General features: G+C 37.5%; 2 protein-coding genes across 2 annotated transcripts in view; both read right to left on the bottom strand.

Annotated features, from left to right (window-relative positions):
- The window catches only part of baiap2l1b (BAR/IMD domain containing adaptor protein 2 like 1b), a 73,716-nt gene extending 60,658 nt beyond the window's left edge, over window positions 1-13,058 (bottom strand). The window contains exons 1-3 of the mRNA XM_084421078.1: window positions 12,737-13,058; window positions 4,238-4,313; window positions 2,635-2,721 (exon numbers count right to left, since the gene is read on the bottom strand). Coding sequence (XP_084277204.1) covers window positions 2,635-2,721; window positions 4,238-4,313; window positions 12,737-12,787 — 214 coding nt within the window. The 5' untranslated portion in view covers window positions 12,788-13,058. The remainder of the gene's footprint in view (window positions 1-2,634; window positions 2,722-4,237; window positions 4,314-12,736) is intronic.
- A 956-nt stretch (window positions 13,059-14,014) lies between these two features.
- Window positions 14,015-19,406, bottom strand: LOC311286520 (tripartite motif-containing protein 16-like). Its single transcript, XM_084402730.1, has 6 exons — window positions 18,768-19,406; window positions 17,293-17,388; window positions 16,974-17,207; window positions 16,341-16,500; window positions 15,882-15,929; window positions 14,015-15,654 (listed from the first exon to the last, which is right to left on the bottom strand). The coding sequence occupies exons 1-6, from the start codon at window positions 19,338-19,340 to the stop codon at window positions 15,134-15,136; spliced, it is 1,632 nt and encodes a 543-aa protein (XP_084258856.1). The 5' UTR covers window positions 19,341-19,406; the 3' UTR covers window positions 14,015-15,133.
- Between the last annotated feature and the right edge of the window lie 211 nt (window positions 19,407-19,617).

Raw genomic sequence — 19,617 nt, 5'->3', positions numbered from 1 at the left:
TTCTCCGTCTTCATTAGTTCACGACCTCTGTCTGTCAGTCATATCTAATACTTTGTTAGACAGAACTGGTAAACAAAGAAAGTAAATGTTATGCGAAAAAGTAAAGCTTTTATATTATTTGTAACAGAAAAGGCTAAACAATCAGGCTAAAATACTTTATCATTTCCCGTCAACATTCACCAAATGCCCATCTACATCATTTAAGCAAATCTCTGAAAATCTAATAAACATTTAATTTCACAAACCTTGCAGATTTAATGGAATCCAGCAGTGATATCTTGTGAAGTGTGCATTTGTAGTGGGCATCTTGTGAAGCCTGCATAAACGTGTTACTGCGAGTGACGGTCGGTCCGTGCGAAGTGAGTGAATGCGAACAGAAGATCAGCTTCACAGGAGACGCGATCGAAAAACTTGAAATCCTTCATTTTAAAATATGCTGTGCTATATCCAGATGCCCACTGACATATTCATATAGTTTACCTTGTCTTTATTTGAAAAAATATGATTACCATTGCGCATGAAATTACCAGATTACTGAGTGCCCTGTTACAGTGTTTACTTTCTTTTTATTCACATATTCATATATTTTTAAACAATTACTTTATTTGTGAAAAATACTGTAAGTGGATTGCAGATTCAAGAAGTTGCCATCTAAAGTATAAGCATGTTGATTTTAAGGATTTGTTTTCTAATTTATTAAATATTGATTAAAATAAATATAAAGTATATATATTAGTGTTGTCACGATACCAAAATTATTGTTTCGATACCAAGTCAAGAATTGCGATTTCGATACTTTTTCAATACTTTTCCTGAAAAGGGAGAAACACTCTCAAATATCATTGCTGTGCTTTATTTTAAAACCGGGACAACATTCTAATCATATAACACACTAATAAATGAACATATGAACAGCAGATATATTAAACATTTGAACAAAATATGAAATATAAAAATATAAAAAATAAATGAGAGCAATGACATTCAAGGTAAAAAAAAAGTATAAATTTAGCAGCATTATCTCAGTTATCATAAGAAACATAAGAGTTACCGGTAATAACTTTATCTTGATTATGAACTTTGAATAAAAATATGAACAGCGATTATATTAAACAATGTTTAATATTGGTAACATATGATAAGCCTCATTGGTGATATATTTTACGTATGGGGAGAGAGTTGTGGAAGGCCTATACTTCATGTTAAACAAATATATAGCAGCAAAGACAACGTCGGCAGTGTTGACGGCAAAATAGGCTACAGAATATTTCGTTCTGTATTGAGAGGTGCAGTATTTGAAAATCGATAATATTTTTTTTAAATTACATTTATATCTGCATTTATGTCAAAACCTAGACTTTCAAACATCAAAATGTCATTTATTAATATGCATTCGTGTCAAAATGACATAGAAACATCTTTTCCTATTCTATTTTGCCTGGAAACGATTCCAACACGCTTGCGTGTCGCGTGAAAAATAGGCGTTGGTTCTATTTCTTGCATGCACGCGTTTTCCGCGTGGCTCAGGCGCGCGTGTCACGCAGGCAGTGTGCTAGCTCTTAACATGGGACCTGAAATAAAAACGGACACGCCACGCAGCTGAGACGCTCACGCCACGCAGCCAGTGTGTCGCCGGCCTTACAAATCTGGAACGCGGTCATTCTTAGAAGTATCGATACTAATAAATTTAGGTATCGTGACGTTTTTAATTTCCAAGAATCGCGATACTTTTGAAGTATCGGTGCACCGTGCAACAATGATATATATATATATATATATATATATACAAAAATATCGGCTTTATATCGGCCACCCTGCTCTCTAAGATATCGGCATCAGCCATCAAAAAAACTATATCGGTCGACCACTACTCATATCATGTACATTATTTTTAAATGACTTCGCATAATAATTCATAATGATTCTATACCACTTCAAAAAACAAATTAGCAATTAATGTTTTCAAAATTCAATCTCCTACTCTACAAGAATATTTAAAAAGCACGACCATTAATTGCATACTAGTGTACTGAAAGTGCCATTAATGACCTACACAATATGTCCTAGAGCACGCCTACTAATTTCAGCTATTATCGCAGCGTGAACATTTGATATCGTCACATGCATACATTAGTTGCATAATGCGTTCTGACAATTTTTCAAAAAACACACCACTCAGCATGTGCTATCAACCCTGATTTCTCAAACATGACGCGAGTCGATAAATGCAATATATCCACCATTATCATCTGGCAGATACAATGTCAAGTCAACAAACATGCCGAACCGAACATTAAACCGAAACCTGGACACGTAACATTCTTTATGGCACATTCCTGTAGGTTATCACAACGTCAGATTATGACCCATGTTATCTTTACACGATAGAGGAAATGCTGATAATGAAAGATTAAAAGTCTATTTGTTTCTCATACCGATGACAACAACATGACCTGAAGTGATTGCTACTACCCTAGATTTTTTTGTTTTGTTTTTGTGAACTCTATAACAAAGACACCATATAATCCTCTTTAACATTTTCAAATCTCTACACATGAGAAATGGCACTATAGGAAGAGTAAATGGAAAAGTGCTCACGCAGTTCTCAATAAAAAAGCATTAGCCGTGACTCACCCAGTTCCCTGGACACTGGAGACACGGCTGCGTTCTCCCCGATCTTAGATACAGCATCAAAGTACTGCTTCCCAGCCAGAGCCATGGCTGCAAAGCGAGGATAAGAACGTGTGTTATTCTACTGAGGTGGAATAGAGAAAGAAATGCATTTCACTTTCTATTACAACATGCTGCACATTGTAGATGGTTATAAAACAATATAGCGTCATTGGATGATCACCATTCCTACTTGTCTGATTCACAGAGGTGTCTTGTGTCCATTCAAAAATCCACAGACAAATTTAAAAAACTTTTGAGTATCATATTATTTGGTTTCATCAATCTGCACGCATCTCATTTGTTACAGTATCACCACATTATAAAAAAGCAATTCAAAAGCAGCTGGCAGGAAAATATATTTGGATGGAGCGCAAAAGTACTCTGATGTCTAGAGACACGCTTTTAAAAGCCGACACATTGACTATGTCCACATACAATAATCAGATTAAGGACTTAATAACAATAACATATTTACCAGACTCCCGTTTACATGCGATTTTCATTATTCTGGTTATTCACTAATAATTGTAGTTATTTTTCTGCCATTATTCACATATCCCATATGCCCTACACAAATGATGAACTCACACACAGTAGTCGTGTTACTGGCCACTGTTTTAAGTGTTTACATACCACGTTTATTGTGATTAAAATTGGCATAAGCCACGTTTTTACTATGATTACAGTTACTGCGATAATGAGCTTAATTGCATCAATTTGGCCGAAGTATTGCGTTAAGATAAGGTGAAGTTTAATCGAAATATTATCTAAATCTCATTATAATTGCATTATGAGGGTGCTTGAAAACGGGTTTATAGCAGAAGAGGGAAAACTCAAAACCTTTTCATTCAGTCTGGGCACAACAAGTTTAGTCTGGGATTGTGGTTATTATGTCTAACCCGATTCCTCAAACAGTAATACATTGGTTCAAGGTTTGATGAAACCTACCCTTTGCTCGGTAGACCTACTTTTGTAGATTGACATGTAACTAAGTAAGCAATCTGAAGAAAGCCTATATGTGGGAGTGAGGGATGATACACAAAAAAAGGAAAGGGAAGTCAAAGCTCCATCCTTTCCATAAATCATCTTGATGTTTTAGATGTCGTGCATCAATCGTTAGGTCTGCCCTTTGTTAAGATTTCCATTTGATTGCCATTAAAAGCTTAATAAATTGGAATGATTTTTATTCACCCAGGAAAAACAAGAGACGTGGATATTGGATGCGTCATATCAGAATGATTTCTGAAGAATCATGTGACACTGAGGACTGGATTAATGATGCTGAAAATTCAGCTTTGCATCACAGGAGTAAATTACATTTTAATATATAGCAAATTAGAAAATTCACGTATTTAGTTTTGAGCAAAGAACTTTAGACCAGACGTGTATTTATAATGCCATAATCTGTCAGTCTGCTCTCTACAACTCAGCATTAAAAACTCAGTATTTATTAATCAACCACTAATACATAGTGTAGAGACTCACAAATATCCAAATGCTTCATAACACAATGCCTGAAATATAGACTAATAGTATATGGAAGCTACTGAATGGTAAGGCTCACCTGAAACGGCTTTCTCGTAGCTCTTTCCCAGGTTTATGAGGTTACGTAACCCCGGGTTGAATTGATCCATAACATTCTGCGAAGAGGGATTTCAAACAGAGGAAATGGTTAAAAAGTTGGCATGAGCAATCCTGATGTAATCATTTGCAATCATGACATTGCGTGGACTGAGACAGTTCTGTCCATGAAACAACCTCTTCAGGCCCATTGTAAAGTGTCTCTGGTTTAATGTATGATGCATGCAGGGGTGCATCAAAGTGCAAAATGCTTCTGCTTTGACACATAACAACATATTTAGGTATGTTAGTATGCTGTTGTAATTCTACAGGTGATGAACATGGAGATCTGGGGCCTCATTTATAAAACTTTGCGTAGGATTTGCATCAGAAGTGGCGTACGGATGAAACATAGGACGTGCGTAAGCACAGAAGTATTCGGATTTATAAAACCGTGCGCACGCACATCCTACGCAGTTTTCCCTTAATAAATCACAATCAATTCTAAATGTAGCGCAGCTTTTGCGGCTTCATGTCACGCCCATAGTTGCCCATAAATAGTCCGTGAAACACCCACAAGTTAATATTCATCGATTGCGAAATCATGGCAAACACAGAGAGGAAAACCAAGAAACGTAACTTCACTCAATGTGAAGTAGAAATTATCGTTGGCGAGGTGGAAAAGAGGAGTAAACTGTTGTTTGGAGGGCACAGTGTGGGCATTACTAATGCCAAAAAGGCACTTGAGTGGCAAAAGGTTGCAGACGCCGTTAATGCTGCAGCCTCACAACCTCGGACCGTGGCCGAAATAAAAAAGAAATGGTCAGACAAAGTCTTCTTGCTGTCTGAAGATGCGTTCACTTCGAATCCTTCCATTTGCCACATCTTCTAAGAGCGCAAGATCAGCCATTGTGCGTCATTACGCATTGTGATGGCATCATGGCATTTTATTACCATCCATTTGATTGCATCTGACAAGCTACAGATGTGTTATGAGGATGAATTGCATAACATGCCAGTATTATTGCAGAACATATTTCACTTTTCTTTTTGCAAATATGTGTTAATTTGCATTTCTGTTGTAATCTTCGTTTGATTTTGTTTGTTTTACACTGCAGATCGATCAAACGGGTGTTCGTGTAGGCTGTTAATTGTAAGACTTGCTTTGTGAAGTCTTCATGGTATTTATGAGAGGCAGTATTGCCATTTCTTTTACACAACGGTCAACAGTTTCACACAATTTCACACACTTTCACGTGTTTCTTCCATCTGCCGACGGTGTCGCCATTTCTCATTTCACCCGTTTTTGTGCGTACGTCTGGGTCAGAGTTTGCGTGAAGGACCGCACATTTTCCTGTCAAGTTTGCTTTTTATAAATACCAATTATTCCGTAGAGAGCGGCGTACGCCTTCTTTTGTGTTTATAAATGAGACCCCTGGTATCTACCGAGCCATCAAGAGACTCGACAAACTGTTGAGTTCCAACCTGGTTCAGGTCCGATTTTCATGGATAACTTTGGTTTGTAATTAGTGGTTAAATATATTGTGTCTTCAAATCACTGTAGCTCATTTTGTCCAAGAGTCCATCCATGAGTCAGAATAAGCTGTTGGACCAACTTCCAGTTTGGTCTTAAATACAGACAGTAACTCTCAGGTCTGACTTTTAAAGTCCCTGTAAAGTCAAAATTAAGTATGTGTTCTGAGTTTGTCATACCACCGAAAAATGTGTTATTAGCCACCCAGCCCAATTTCAATGATTAAAAAAGCAGCCAAGTAAATAAAATAAGCTATCAAAATCTCGAAAAAATGAGCAGTAGTCTCAGCTCTCAAACGCTGGGGGCGTGTCCGCTGGCTGCGCTGAAACCACGCCCACTCGCGGGAAATATGACTCGCGCACAGCTCGTGCATGTCGGCGCGACGGGAGGATGAAGGCCGAAGCGGACAGCGGGAGATAGTCGGTTTGGCCCCATTCACCAGTAACAGCGGATTATCAGTGAATTCCAGTTGTCTCCAACGAAAGTAAACTATCCTGATCTCTACAGAGGCGGGTGTGGTGGTGATCATCAGCTCTCCATCAAGGTAACGTTAGCTCTTCACAAGATAAATCCACCTCTTCTTGATATGATCATTTTTCGGAAATTTAAATAAGGACACCGATCTGTTTTCTAAGTGATTGCATCCAGGGAATACGCATTTACATGACGAAGGCATAGCCAGAGCCGTGGGCATAGTAGCTAGCAAACTGTAGGCTGTCTGATAGTAACTCACGATTGAGCGATAGGCTTAGTGACTCCGTGCGTCATCAAGTAGGGGCCCAATCAAGCTCAGGGGGTCGCAGTGCGTCATCAATCCCCCGTTTTAGCCCCGCCCAAAAAATCCGGCTCACAGCAAGGGTGAAAAACTGTTAAACGGTCTAACTCCACAATTTAGTACTTCACAGTTCTCAGTCTTTGTAACATGTTTTAGCAATACATTTCTAGCACTTTCTAGCAATGTGTTTAGATTTTTTTTGTAGAATTGCCTTTACAGGGACTTTAATGAATGCCCACTAGATGAGACTGCAATTCTGCCAAATATTATATAGACTAATACAGACACCAATATTATTTACCATTTTCCACAAAAATAACAATATTCTTTCAAATGTTTCATACATCCTCAGAGACATAAGAAGGGATAGTCCAAAAAATATGAATGAGAGAAATCATAAAGCTCAATATAAGTCCCGCCTTATGTTTAAAAAGTGTATAATAGTGATGCACCATAACGAATGAAACCAAAATTAAAGTTTTCATGAAGCCGAAAACTGAAACCAAAAGTTTCTGCAATTAAATTTGGGTAAATCAACACGGGATACCGTTCATGATTGGTCAAGTTGTAGCCTGGGAAAACCCAGACAAACTTCCGGCAAATTTAGATTTGCTCTGCAAGTAGTCTGGCAAAGAGCCCATTCAAGCCGATTTCTAATCCGTCCAAATCGAGGCACCAATCAGAAACGTTGAGGCGGGCTTTACACAATGACGATCGCTCTGATTGGTTTTGGTCTATCCAATTGCGCCCAGAGGCATTTGAGCGACGTCCGTTGGTGAAGCGCACCAACTTTTAAATGCATTATTATATTCAAATTGCAAACACATGAGGACAGTCTCCATGAAAGACCCACTGGCAGATGAACGTGCTACTACATTTCTCTCCGAAACGGTAGAAAATGAAATTAGATTTAATAGAGGATTTTAACTGTGACAAGATGATTGACAGGGCAGTTTACGTGACGGGATGCACGCGACAGATCCATCCAATAAAGATGACGAAGTAGTATGTCCCAAAGCTTGCCTACTTTTTTGCTACACATTCAAAAGTAAATACCTTTTCTTCACAAAAAGAGTACATACTTTTATGGCGTAGAGTAACTTAGGCGAATTGGGACGCACGATTTACACGATGACGATCACTCTGATTGGTTTTAGGTCTATCCAATTGACATTTGAGCGACGTCCGTTGGTGACGCCCCTTTGGAAATGAGTTATTAATGAAGCTTTGCCAGACCATAACTCAGTTACTACTGAGAATGGTCTGGTTTTAACCAGGCTAGTCAAGTTGCTCAGCAACAATTTATTTCAGCCAAACAAATTGTACATATTCTTGGTCATCAGAGAAGCATCAGCATGTGCTGTTGTCACTGTTTTGTTTTGGTCAATGATTTTGACCCTCTAAAACTGTTTTAGCCGGTTTCTCTTTTCTTTTCTTATTTCAGCCCAATTTTTTCGGTTGCTGACATTTCAGTGCATTATTATTAAAGAAACTCATTATAGACGTGATTCTAGTTTCCTTATTCCTTTTTGTGCAATTTTAGCTAAAAGAGCAATTTGAATGCAGGTTGTTTAGGTGATTTGACATGTTCTTTGAATGTACTGTACTCCTTTGTAGATGGGAGTTGTACTTTTACCAAAGCCACTAGATGACAAGCCTGCAACCTTTAGCTGAAAAAGCGTAACGGCTAATGCTAACGCTGGTTAGGAGAGCAAAGGCCATTTTTTATGGAGAAGTATCCGATTCATGCACGTATCCGATGCATCTGATTCATGCGCGTATCCGATTCATATTAGATTTGTTTCCACATATAAATGAGGCCTTGAAACCAAACTGAGAATATTGGAATCCTGCTTACACATTCATGGGTTATATCCGATCCAAGCCATGTGGAAGAAAATAAATAATAATAATAATAATAATAATTTGGAATTGGGTCACTTGAACCATGTAATGTAAATGCGTCCTTAGAGAGCCAATCATCAGCTTCACATAACTCTGTACACACATCCTCTGAGAGACCTTCAATTAGGAACTGAGAGTGAAATAAGTGTGAAATATCCAGACATGACTCGACCCACTTGATCCTTTCTGTAGAGGTTCTCAGGGTTGCACATCTCAGGGTTTGAGGTGCTGTGCCTGTTCCTCCTCTGTCAGGAGCGAGAGTGTGTCAAGTCAAGTCAAGTCAAGTCAAGTCAACTTTATTTATATAGCGCTTTTCACAATACAGATTGTATCAAAGCAGCTTCACAGTATTAAATAAATTAGTACATCAGTGTTTGTTTCTAGTGTAAAACATCCACGTTTGGTAATGCTGATCAATAGTATTGTTGATTGATTAATTAAATTAAGTTAAGTTAAAGACTAAATTAAAGTTAAAGTTAAGTTAAAGATTAAATTAAGACCTAATGGAGAAAAAAAAAAACCTTGGGAGAACCCAGGCTCAGTCGGGGGCCAGTTCTCCTCTGGTGTTTATGAACTAGAGACCGGATTGAACTGTAAGATTAAAAATATTATATAAATGCAGAGATGCGTCTTTAATCTAGTTTTAAACTGGGAGAGCGAGTCTGAGAAACGAACAGTATCAGGAAGGCTATTCCAGAGTTTTGGAGCTAAATGTGAAAATGCTCTCCCTCCTTTGGTGGTTCTGGATATCCTAGGTATGACCAAAAGCCTCGAATTTAGTGATCTTAAAGAGCGCGATGGATTATAGGGCGATAGAAGATCCGTTAAATAGACTGGAGCTAAGCCGTTTAGGGCTTTATAAGTCAGTAGCAATACCTTGTAATTAATACGGAACTTTATAGGTAACCAATGTAGTGATGATAAAAATCGGTGTTATATGATCATATTTTCTTGATCTAGTAAGAACTCTAGCGGCGGCATTCTGGACTAACTGTAGCTTGTTAATTGAGGATGCAGGACAACCAGCTAATAAAGCATTACAGTAATCTAGTCTCGAGGTCATGAATGCATGAACTAACTTTTCTGCATCAGAAACTGATAGCATATTACGTAGCTTAGCAATGTTTCTAAGGTGGAAAAAGGCGTTTTTTGTAAAAAGACAGTATTTTCAAAAGACAGTGTGTGTGGAATACAATTTTTTGGGAGAACAAAGTTTGGGAGAATGAAGTTTGGACAAGTTGAGAACTGCAATAAAACTACTGCTTTTCACAACAAGATCAGTTTCTAAGCAAAAGCCCCGTGTCTTTTAGTAGTTGCCAAAGCTGCATTAGTTCACTGCATTACGAAGAGAGGAAGCAGAGATTTGAATGAGTCACAACTGAAGACTTGGGCTTGGTTATATTTACTGAACTTTAAGCGGCATACATGTGCTTACTAATCCTCACTTCAGCCCACTCCTCTCCACTCCCTGACACGTATCGAGCCGCCTGAGACTCGGTATGACAGGAGGCACAGCTGATATTATACTGGAATGAAACTATATTGGAATGATGCACTTATGGACAGATCTGACGTGGGAGCGGGTCTCTGGTAATAAACCTCCTACCAATGAAAGCATTCATTCAGTGCCACAGCTATACTGTAAAATCAGGGGACCTCAAAATAACTGTAAACTCGTCCTTCCCAAGAAAATGTTATTATAGGTTTGTCCTGTTACCCCTGCACTGTAAAAAACAAACAAACCTTTTTTCTTTTTGGTTAATTACTTAAAAACTGCTTTAAACCCATGTTAGACCAACAGAAGTCACAGATAATGTTGTCCCAACTAGTTAAACACAGTTGTCTGAACAAAGAATTTCAAATTTAATAAAACATGAAACATTAAAGGGATTGTTCACCCAAAAATTTAATTCTGTCATTTTCTCCCCCTCATGTTGTTCCAAACCTGTAGGACCACAAAAAGTCAAACACAAACACGATATTTTGAAGAATGTTGGTAGTCAAACACTTTCGGTTTCATCGATTTCCATTATAGTTTTGACCATACTATGCAAATAAAAGGAAACCGAAATCGTTTACCAACATTCCTCAAAATATCGTCTTTTGTGTTGCACAGAGTAAAGTTAGGGTTGTGTTCACACTAGTTCGGTTCTCTTGGTTCCTTTGGTCTGGAACCAAACAGTAAATTATACATTTAGCCCTGGTTCACTTAGTGTTCACACTGTCATTTTAACACCAAACCTAAAGATAAAAAACTAAAACGAACAAAGACGTATCTTTTGCAACAGAACTAGTCGAACATCCAAAACAATGCTGTGTTCTGGGCTAAATGTGCTCGTTGTATATGCGTAGCTACATATGATGGTGTTTTGACCAGCTGATAACTCGTGAAGAGCTTATAAAATGTGTAAAGGAGTCAAAATCGCGTCAGGAATCCCCGTCACACACACAAACCAAGATCTGCTGCGAGGAGACGTGGTTCTGATGCCTGAACTGAGATGGGCAACATCACGACTATGACGAGAAAAAACAGGCTTGAGCATTCTGTCCTTTTTAGGGGCACATTTTGTGACATAATTTCGTGTTTTTGGTTTGTTTACATGTCTTTGGTCCGTGTTGCATTTCATATTTCACTCGAATCGCACCAGAGTTTGTTTGGAAGTGGACCGAGACTCATCTTTTCAGCGATCTCAGTCGGCTAGTTTGGTGCGCACCAGGGTTCAGACGGCAGCGTTCACACTTATTCAAATGAACCGCACTAACAGAGCAATCGCACCAGGGTTCATTTTAATCAAACCAAACATGCCAAGTGTGAACACACCTAAGTCACACAGCAGTGGTCCTCAACAAGGGGCCGGGAGGGGGCCTCAAGATTACTTACAATTATTTAAAATAAGACAAAACAAACATTAAAATAAAAAGATATTTGGTTATTTTTTATAACAAATATACATCTTTCTAGCTATGCCAAGCTCTAAAGTATTGTATAGGCTATTAAGTCAAAAAGGTTGAGATCCACTGCCATACAGGCTAGGAACGACATGAGGTTGAATAAATGATGACAGAATTTTAATTTTTTAATAATGAATTATGCATTTACTGTTATGAGATTGTTTTACTGGTTGCTGTCTTTATTACGATTCATTATTTGTTGTGTTGTGACGTAAAGTGCTCACCTTTCTACATTTGTTCACAATTTTCACTGAGTTATGTGTCACATGTTGGGGTCTGTGTACAACCTTTAACACTATTTCTCAGATATCTTTGCATTGTAGGATGATTACTCCTTCAGAGATAAAGATAGCATAGTTCACTTCACATATTAAAGGGATAGTTCACCCAAAAATGAAAATGAGCCCATGATTTACTCACCCTCAAGTCATCCTAGGTGTATATGACATTCTTCTTTCAGACAGATATACAATCAGAGTAATACTAAAAAATGTCCTGACTCTTCCAAGCTTTATAATGGCCGTTTCTGTTTTGAAGTCCATAAAAGTGCATCTATATAAGTGCATATATACATAGTGCACATATCTATTATCAACACTTTCTCATGGGGTCTACTGTGTGTCTCTACGATTAAAGTTATTCAATATCAGTAGATTTGTCACGAAAAATGTTGAGAACAAGCTCGGGTCATATTTCAACACCCAAAGATACTAATTATTATTCCTTTTATATCATAAAGAAAATGAAAGGGTAACTTACATTTCAGGATTAGGGAATGACTGCAGAATACCAGAACATACATTAAATTATATCTTCTTGTGCAAATATTAAGGTTGTGTTTGGCTAGTTTTAAAAGGAAATAAAGCATATGATGCATAAGCAAGGGTGGAGTGACAATAAAATACATTCCCAATAGGCAAAAAACAGTATCAGTATACTAGTGTGACTAAATCCCAGGATGATTTCATCTAGGATTCAGATCTGACTCATTTGGGTGTGTCAATAAATCATTTGACAACCATATGTGCTGTGGTTAAAACCCACCTGTTGCTCAATGACAACCCGAACATTTGAATAACCTGAAGAGAATCGTGTTTGTCTTCTTCAGCAAACGACCCAGTTTGACAAAAAGTTTCCTGACCTGGTTAAAAGTTTCTCAACCAGCAAAATGACCACCTCAATCCAGAAACGTCCAACCTGTCAACCTGTTATCGACGACGTGTTTGAAATGTCTTCATATATGTGGATGTTTCACGCTTAAGCAAGCCACTGTGACCTCAACAGGTGAATAATATTGGTGTTTTTGTCCTGAGGCAAGCAAGCGTCATTTCTCTCACCTTGTAAGTGCTCTCGGTCAGTTTGTTCACCTCCTCCGGGTCGCGCGACATTCTTCTGCCCCTCTCGCGACGAGCGCGCGCACTCAAATGTCGACAAAGACTCTCCTCTCAGTCGAAAATTACTCCAAAATAACTCGGACAGGACAGCACGCTTATCGCCTCCCGAAAGTCCTCATAGCAAGACGGTCGTCTACAAGAGCTGTGCTATAGATTTCCTTAAGAAAGTGGCTGCAGTGTTACTCAGTAACGGACAGGTGGAGTTGAGCTGAGAGTCGAGGCTTTGCTTCAAACTTATGAGCGCGTGAATGAATGTGTGTGTGTGCGACGTCAGGGGCGGGACGGATAAGGTGAGGTGTGGGACGTCACGCGCGGTCCTCTCTGACAGGTGCACTCGGACAGAAACAAAAGATAAATGCTGACATCTGCTGCTTATTGTCGTTATTGCAGACATCTGAACATTCACACAGAGTCTGTACTTGCTTTCAAGAAAAACAACGACAACACAAAAATGCACTGAAAAACAGTAGAAGCTGAGTGCAAAAACTCGCAAGTTTACTTTTCTTTAAAAGTTTTTGCACTCATTTATTTAAAAAAATTTAAGTGAATGCAATTTTTAGATTTATTGAGCTTTTTACTTTTAAAAAAAGACATTTTTGTGCACTTTTCTCTTTTTATGTTCATATTTATAATTATATATAAATATGCATGTGTTAATTTACATAAGTATAAATTTACACACACACACACACACACACACACACACACACACACACACAGTATAAAATATAGGCTACAAGTATAGTTTCAATAAAGACACAATTAATACTGTAGAAAATGTAAAAGATAAATGTGCTGATTATGTTGGACTACATTGCGTTTTTTTTCTACTAGTACTGTACTGTTATATGTGTTTGTTTGTTTTTTAGATCAAAATGTATTTATTTAGATTTGCAACTGCTATTTATTTAATCATGTTTCTGTTTAATTATTTATTTAGTTATTTGCTTGTTTAAATCAATGTGTATTAATTTACATTAATCAATTTATTATTTAATTTAACATTTTTATTATTATTTTATTAATTTAGTTTAGTGCTGTCAAATCAATTAATCGCAATTAAAATTTTTACTATATATATATGTATGTACGTATACACACACACACACACACACACACACACACACACGCACACAAATATATGAACTTTTATGTCTGTGTTTTTGAAACATCTTGCGAGGGGTGGCAACACCAAAGCAAACACCCATACATAGTTTAATTGTGGATTTATGGCCTGACGTATATTCATATTCATATGTTCATGAATGTGTATTGGGTGCTGTCCAGCCAAAACAAACTTTGTTGCATTATTTTATTATAATTATATTATATATTTACAACATTATCACTGCTGCTTTGAAACAATCTGTATCGTAAAAAGCACTATATAAATAAAGGTGACTTGATTTGATGAATATGTGAATAAAACAGCTGCATTATCACAGTAATCTGTCTGAAAAGAGTTTAAGTCCCCCGTCAATCATTTTATCCCTGAAAACTCACCTTTGAATTTGAATTCACCAAATTGACACATTTAAATGTTTTTTTCCTTTGAAAAAAAACTGATTCATGCCTTAAAACAGCTTGAATGTAACTCTACACCTTTGCCTCATTTAGTATATGTGGTTCTATGAATATGCAAATGAGCCCCGCCTCCACTCACTCACACCAGCTCAGAGATCCACTGGTTGACGATCACACGTTGATCTGATTGGTTACAAGGTAGTTTGTGACGTCAGAAACACCAGCGATTTCAAACCGTGTTTTTGAGACTGTCTTTGATTCACTGCAGTTTTAAGGAGAAAATACTCAGCAATGGTGTCGACTTATGAATTTGCACATGGTTTGTCTTAAAGCATATTAAAAACAGCACATAGACATATAAACAACATTAAAAGCTTGATTTTCACCACAGGGAGACTTTAAAAATAAATAACAAAATGTCATTATCCAGAGCACAAAGTCAAGACACTCTGTGTACTGTACATCAAAAACATCAAAAGATTATAAATGTCTCTGAGCTTGTATCATTACTTCATAGAAAAGACAAGTTGTTTTAGTAGTATTATATTCTGGCTACTTGGATAATATAAATCTAAAGAGCAACAAAATATTGTGAATTTGTTACAATTAGAACGAAATAGCCTAACATTGTTGCATCTTGTTTACTCACATTTTGAGGTTTCCAAAAATCATGTGAAAATGTAAGAGACTCTAAAACACTAAAGTTCAGCTATATTAATGAAAATTAAAATAAGAGTCTCTTTAACATCTCACTGTTACTGATTTATCAGCTCAAAGCATTATGGGTAAAATCTCTCTACAGTCTATTCTGAAACATCAACACAGTTTCACTGATGATCTATAATCAACGTAAAACCCAGGATAGAGCGTCTGAGTGAATGTGGTCTGGACTGTGTGGATGAGGCTCATTGTGTCAGAGACGCTGTAGAAGGACAGAGTTCCTGCACTGTGATCCACATACACTCCTATTCTTCTGCTGATGGACTTTACAGGGAGATCAGTGTGTATGTTATTGTGCCAGAATGAGTAACTGGAGGAAGAGCAGGACAAACTCCAGGACTGATCATTACATCCAAACCAACACTCAATACCCCCTCCCTTCCTGCTGATGCTCTTATATGACACTGATATATACACATATTTACCACTCCACTCAATCTCCCAGTAACAGCGTCCACACACACTCTCTCTACACAACACCTGCCACCACAGATCAAATCTGTCTGGATGATCAGGATACGACTGTTGTGTGTCAGTGTCAGTAATCACTCTGTTCCTCTCAGACAGACTGAGGTGTTCATTCACTGTGTTCAGATCCAGAGTCAGCTGATGGGAATCTGATGGAGAGAAAACACATCAGAATCAGGAATTATGAATCTGTCTGATCTTTTAATGTATCTGAACAATGTATCATCAGTGTCTCAGTACAGCTGATCAGATATCCTGTGCAAATCATCATTTACATGATCAATTATAAAACTCTTCTATCATGTTTATTTCTCCTTCTACAGGAAGAACATGAACACATTCAGTGAGTTTTTCTGCTTGTTTCTCAGTGACTCACATTGTAGGAAGTCGTTCCTGGTCTTGGGATTCATGTTGGTGAATGTGACTGTGGAAATAAACAGACATGAACAGTGTGAAGAGAAATGACAAGATAAAATACATCCATTTCTAAGACGTTTCTAATCTGATATTAGATGATGCAGGACTCATTTCTGAGAACAGAAGAATCTCCAGATGCCTCATATATAAAACACACGTATCGGATTCCATCCTAAATTTCAATGGATTTCAATTTCAAGTATTTATTACTTCTAAACCATCAAGGGATGTTTGTGGCTGTTCTGTAGAGTTGATGCACTTGAATTAAAGATGAACTGTGATTTATAAAGTGGGATGTGTTTAGGACAATTATTTGTGCGCATGTTTTATAAATCATAGGAACATTTCAGAAACTGTTGTACGTTCATATTTTGGATCATTCTCCACACGTCTGTATAAACGAGGCGCAGGACTTTACCTCTATCAGAGATCTTCTTGAGCTCCTCTTTGCAGAAATCCTCCAGTTTGTCTCTCAGCTGACGGACAGATTCTCTCACGCCATCAAAAGAGGAGAGAGAACTGAAGGAAACGTCGGGTTCGTCTGTAGATTCAGGAGGTGCTGAGAGAGACTGGAAACTCTACAGAAAACAGAAATCAAAACTCATCATCTCCACACTTCAGCCAATAACCTGCACTATATCAGATCTGAGCGGCTCTTGTTGACTTCACTTCTCTTCAGTGACTCGCTTCAATCCAGCACTTTCACACAATCAGCACATTCTTCTCATATTCATCATTTAATGCTACAAACTCTAGTATTTCACACTTACACTCCCTGTGAAAAAGAAAGTACCGTACTTGTAACAGAAATAATATACTTTAAACATATATAAGTGCAGATTGGCTGTAATGTTTTCAGAAACTTAATTCCATGTTATTTGCAGTTAAATGAATGTGGTTTAGTTTAATGTTGTTATTAAATGCAAATAGCTGAGCTTTAGAGTGTTTTTTTGCCCTGCTTAAGTTAGTCTCATTCTGCTCTCATGAAATGTTTCTCTGTGAGTCTCTTGCTCAAGTCCACTATGATCCAGTTCTTCTAGATCTCTGTTACCTGCAGGAACTGGATGTGATGGTGTGTGTGTGAAAGCTGCTCCAGCTCAGCGTCTCTCCTCCTCAGATCATTGATCTCCTGCTCCAGTCGCTCCAGTCGTCCTTCAGCTCGACTCACTGCAGTCTTTTCCTGATCTCTGATCCGCTGTGTCGCCTCAGAGCGGCTTCTCTCAATGGAGCGGATGATCTCAGTGAAGATCTTCTCACTGTCCTCCACTGCTGTGTGTGCAAAGCGCTGTTACACACACATCACAATCACACAGTGAGTTCAGTGAGTCCAAACTGAGACGTCTCACACTTCTCTTCTTCTCCAGACTCACCTTATGAGACTCCACAGCCTCTCTCAGCTGATGAAGATCTTTCTGTCTCTGCTGGATTCTCTGACGGATCTTCATCTGCGTCTCCTTCAGCTGTTTCTGGAGGACAAACCAATAACAGCAAATGACACATTAAACTACTATCACACAATAAGGGTTAAAGATCTAGCATTGTAAGTTTATACTGTAGGTTCAAACCACTGATTCATAGTTTCCTGAAATGAGATTATGAATGAATATGGAACTGAAATGTCATCAGTATTTCATCAGTGCCTAGTTTTATATGAATAATTCTGTCATCATTTACTCTCTCTCATGTCGTTCCAAACCTGTATGACTATTGTGTCTATTGTAAGACACAACAGAAGATATTTTGAAGAATGTCTCAGCTGTTTACAGAGGCCAAATAAAATATGACGACACAATCTCATTGGTTCTTGTATGTCACATGACTAAACATCATGATGTCATCGCACAAGCATCAGTGAAGTTTGATGTTTTTGATGTCATCATCTTTGATTTGGGCTCTGCGTACATGAGTTGATCAATGATTTGATTTGATTTGTGAATCAAAATTGGTCCTTTAAAAAAATAAGTGCTTTTAAAAGTAGCATTCCTTTTAAAAAGTGCATGTAAATAATATACTTTAAAATAATATACTTAAGTGTGAACTGAATGTAATGTTTACAGATACATAGTTTTATGTTAATTGCCATGCTTTTATTGTTTTTAAAATATAGTTAAAGTGTACTGTCATATGTACCGACTAAAATATACTGTAATAATATTGTACATTAAACATATATTAACTTTAAATATATCGAATAACACACTGCAGTTGTAATTATAATCAAGTAATTTGGTAAGTCAGTCAAAATACATCAAAATACTGTAAGTGCACTTCTTTAAAGCATGACAGAGAGTCACATTGAAATATTAAATATTATTATTAAATATTATTATTAAATGCACTTTAAAGTAAAACTTTTAATTAGACATTATTACAAAGTGTTTTTATTAAGTGAAACCGTCATGAACATTTACTGTCTTTAAGTGCACTTAAGTGGCCTTTCATTTCATATATTATATTATGTTATATATTATATTATATTCATATATTATATTACATTTCATATATTATATTATGTCCAAGTAATTTTTTTTTTAAATATACTTTTAATTTGAAGTACACTACAAGTGCACGTTAATACAATTAATCACACTTCTTTTTTAAACCACTAGATGTTAAGATTACTTCTATGTTTTTTTATCCTTTTTGAAGCTTGAAACTTTTGAACCTCTTTGACTTTCGATGTATAGAGTAAAATAGAAGAGCCATTCTTCAAAATATCTTCTTTTACAATCTATTCCACAGAAGAAAGTGAGTCAAACAAACACGGTTTGGGACAACATGAGTAAATGAGTGAGTAAATGAAGACACATTCATTTCTGCGTGATCAATCGCTCTCAGTTCATACCTGTTTCTCTGTCCTCTGTGCTGCAGTCGATACAGTTTTGTGGTTTTTATGTTCATACTCTTTACATCGCACACAAATGCATTCTTGATCAGTGATACAGAACATTTCTAGCTCTTTATCATGTTTACAGCAGATCATGTCCTGCAGTCGTCCAGTGGCATCAATCACTTTGTGTGGTTTACGAGAGTGATATTCCTCATGACGGTCTAAATGAGTTTGACAGTAAGATTCCTGACACACCAGACAGGACTTGACGGCTTTGTATTTTCTTCCAGTACAGACGTCACACTCCACGTCTCCAGATCCAGCGTAACAGTCAGCAGGAAGTTTAGTCTTCTTCAGTTTCTCCACCATTTCAGCCAGAATGGTGTTTTTAGCTAAAGCAGGTCTTGGACTGAAGGTCTGTCTGCACTGAGGGCAGCTGTAGACTCTCTTCTCATCCTCCTGATCCCAGCAGCCTGTAATACAGATCTTACAGTAACTGTGTCCACAGTGGATAGTCACTGGATCCTTCAGGAGATCCAGACACACTGGACACGTGAACTCATCCTGAGAAATTCTGGCTTCTGCCATTTTACTGCATGAATACAGAGAGACACAAACACACAACAGCTCAACAACACTTAAGTTTCGGTTTCTCTGTCTGAACTGAGGAGCTGAAATAGTTTCCTGGTTCTGTGTTTGAGTGACGTGTGTAAAACAGGAGTGTCTGTAAAGCAGCTTCCTCGTTCACACACACACTTTACTGCTGTGTTTACTGTATGTGTCCTTCAAGTGGAGTCGAAAATATCATAATTACGAGTTCCTAGCTCATGAATGACTGAGCGAAGATTTATTCACGAATGCATGT

This window comes from Rutilus rutilus (genome assembly GCF_951802725.1).
Source record: "Rutilus rutilus genome assembly, chromosome: 1".
NCBI classification, from domain to species: domain Eukaryota; kingdom Metazoa; phylum Chordata; class Actinopteri; order Cypriniformes; family Leuciscidae; genus Rutilus; species Rutilus rutilus.
Note: the sequence above shows the minus strand (reverse complement) of the source record. Positions and strands in the feature narration are given on the sequence as shown.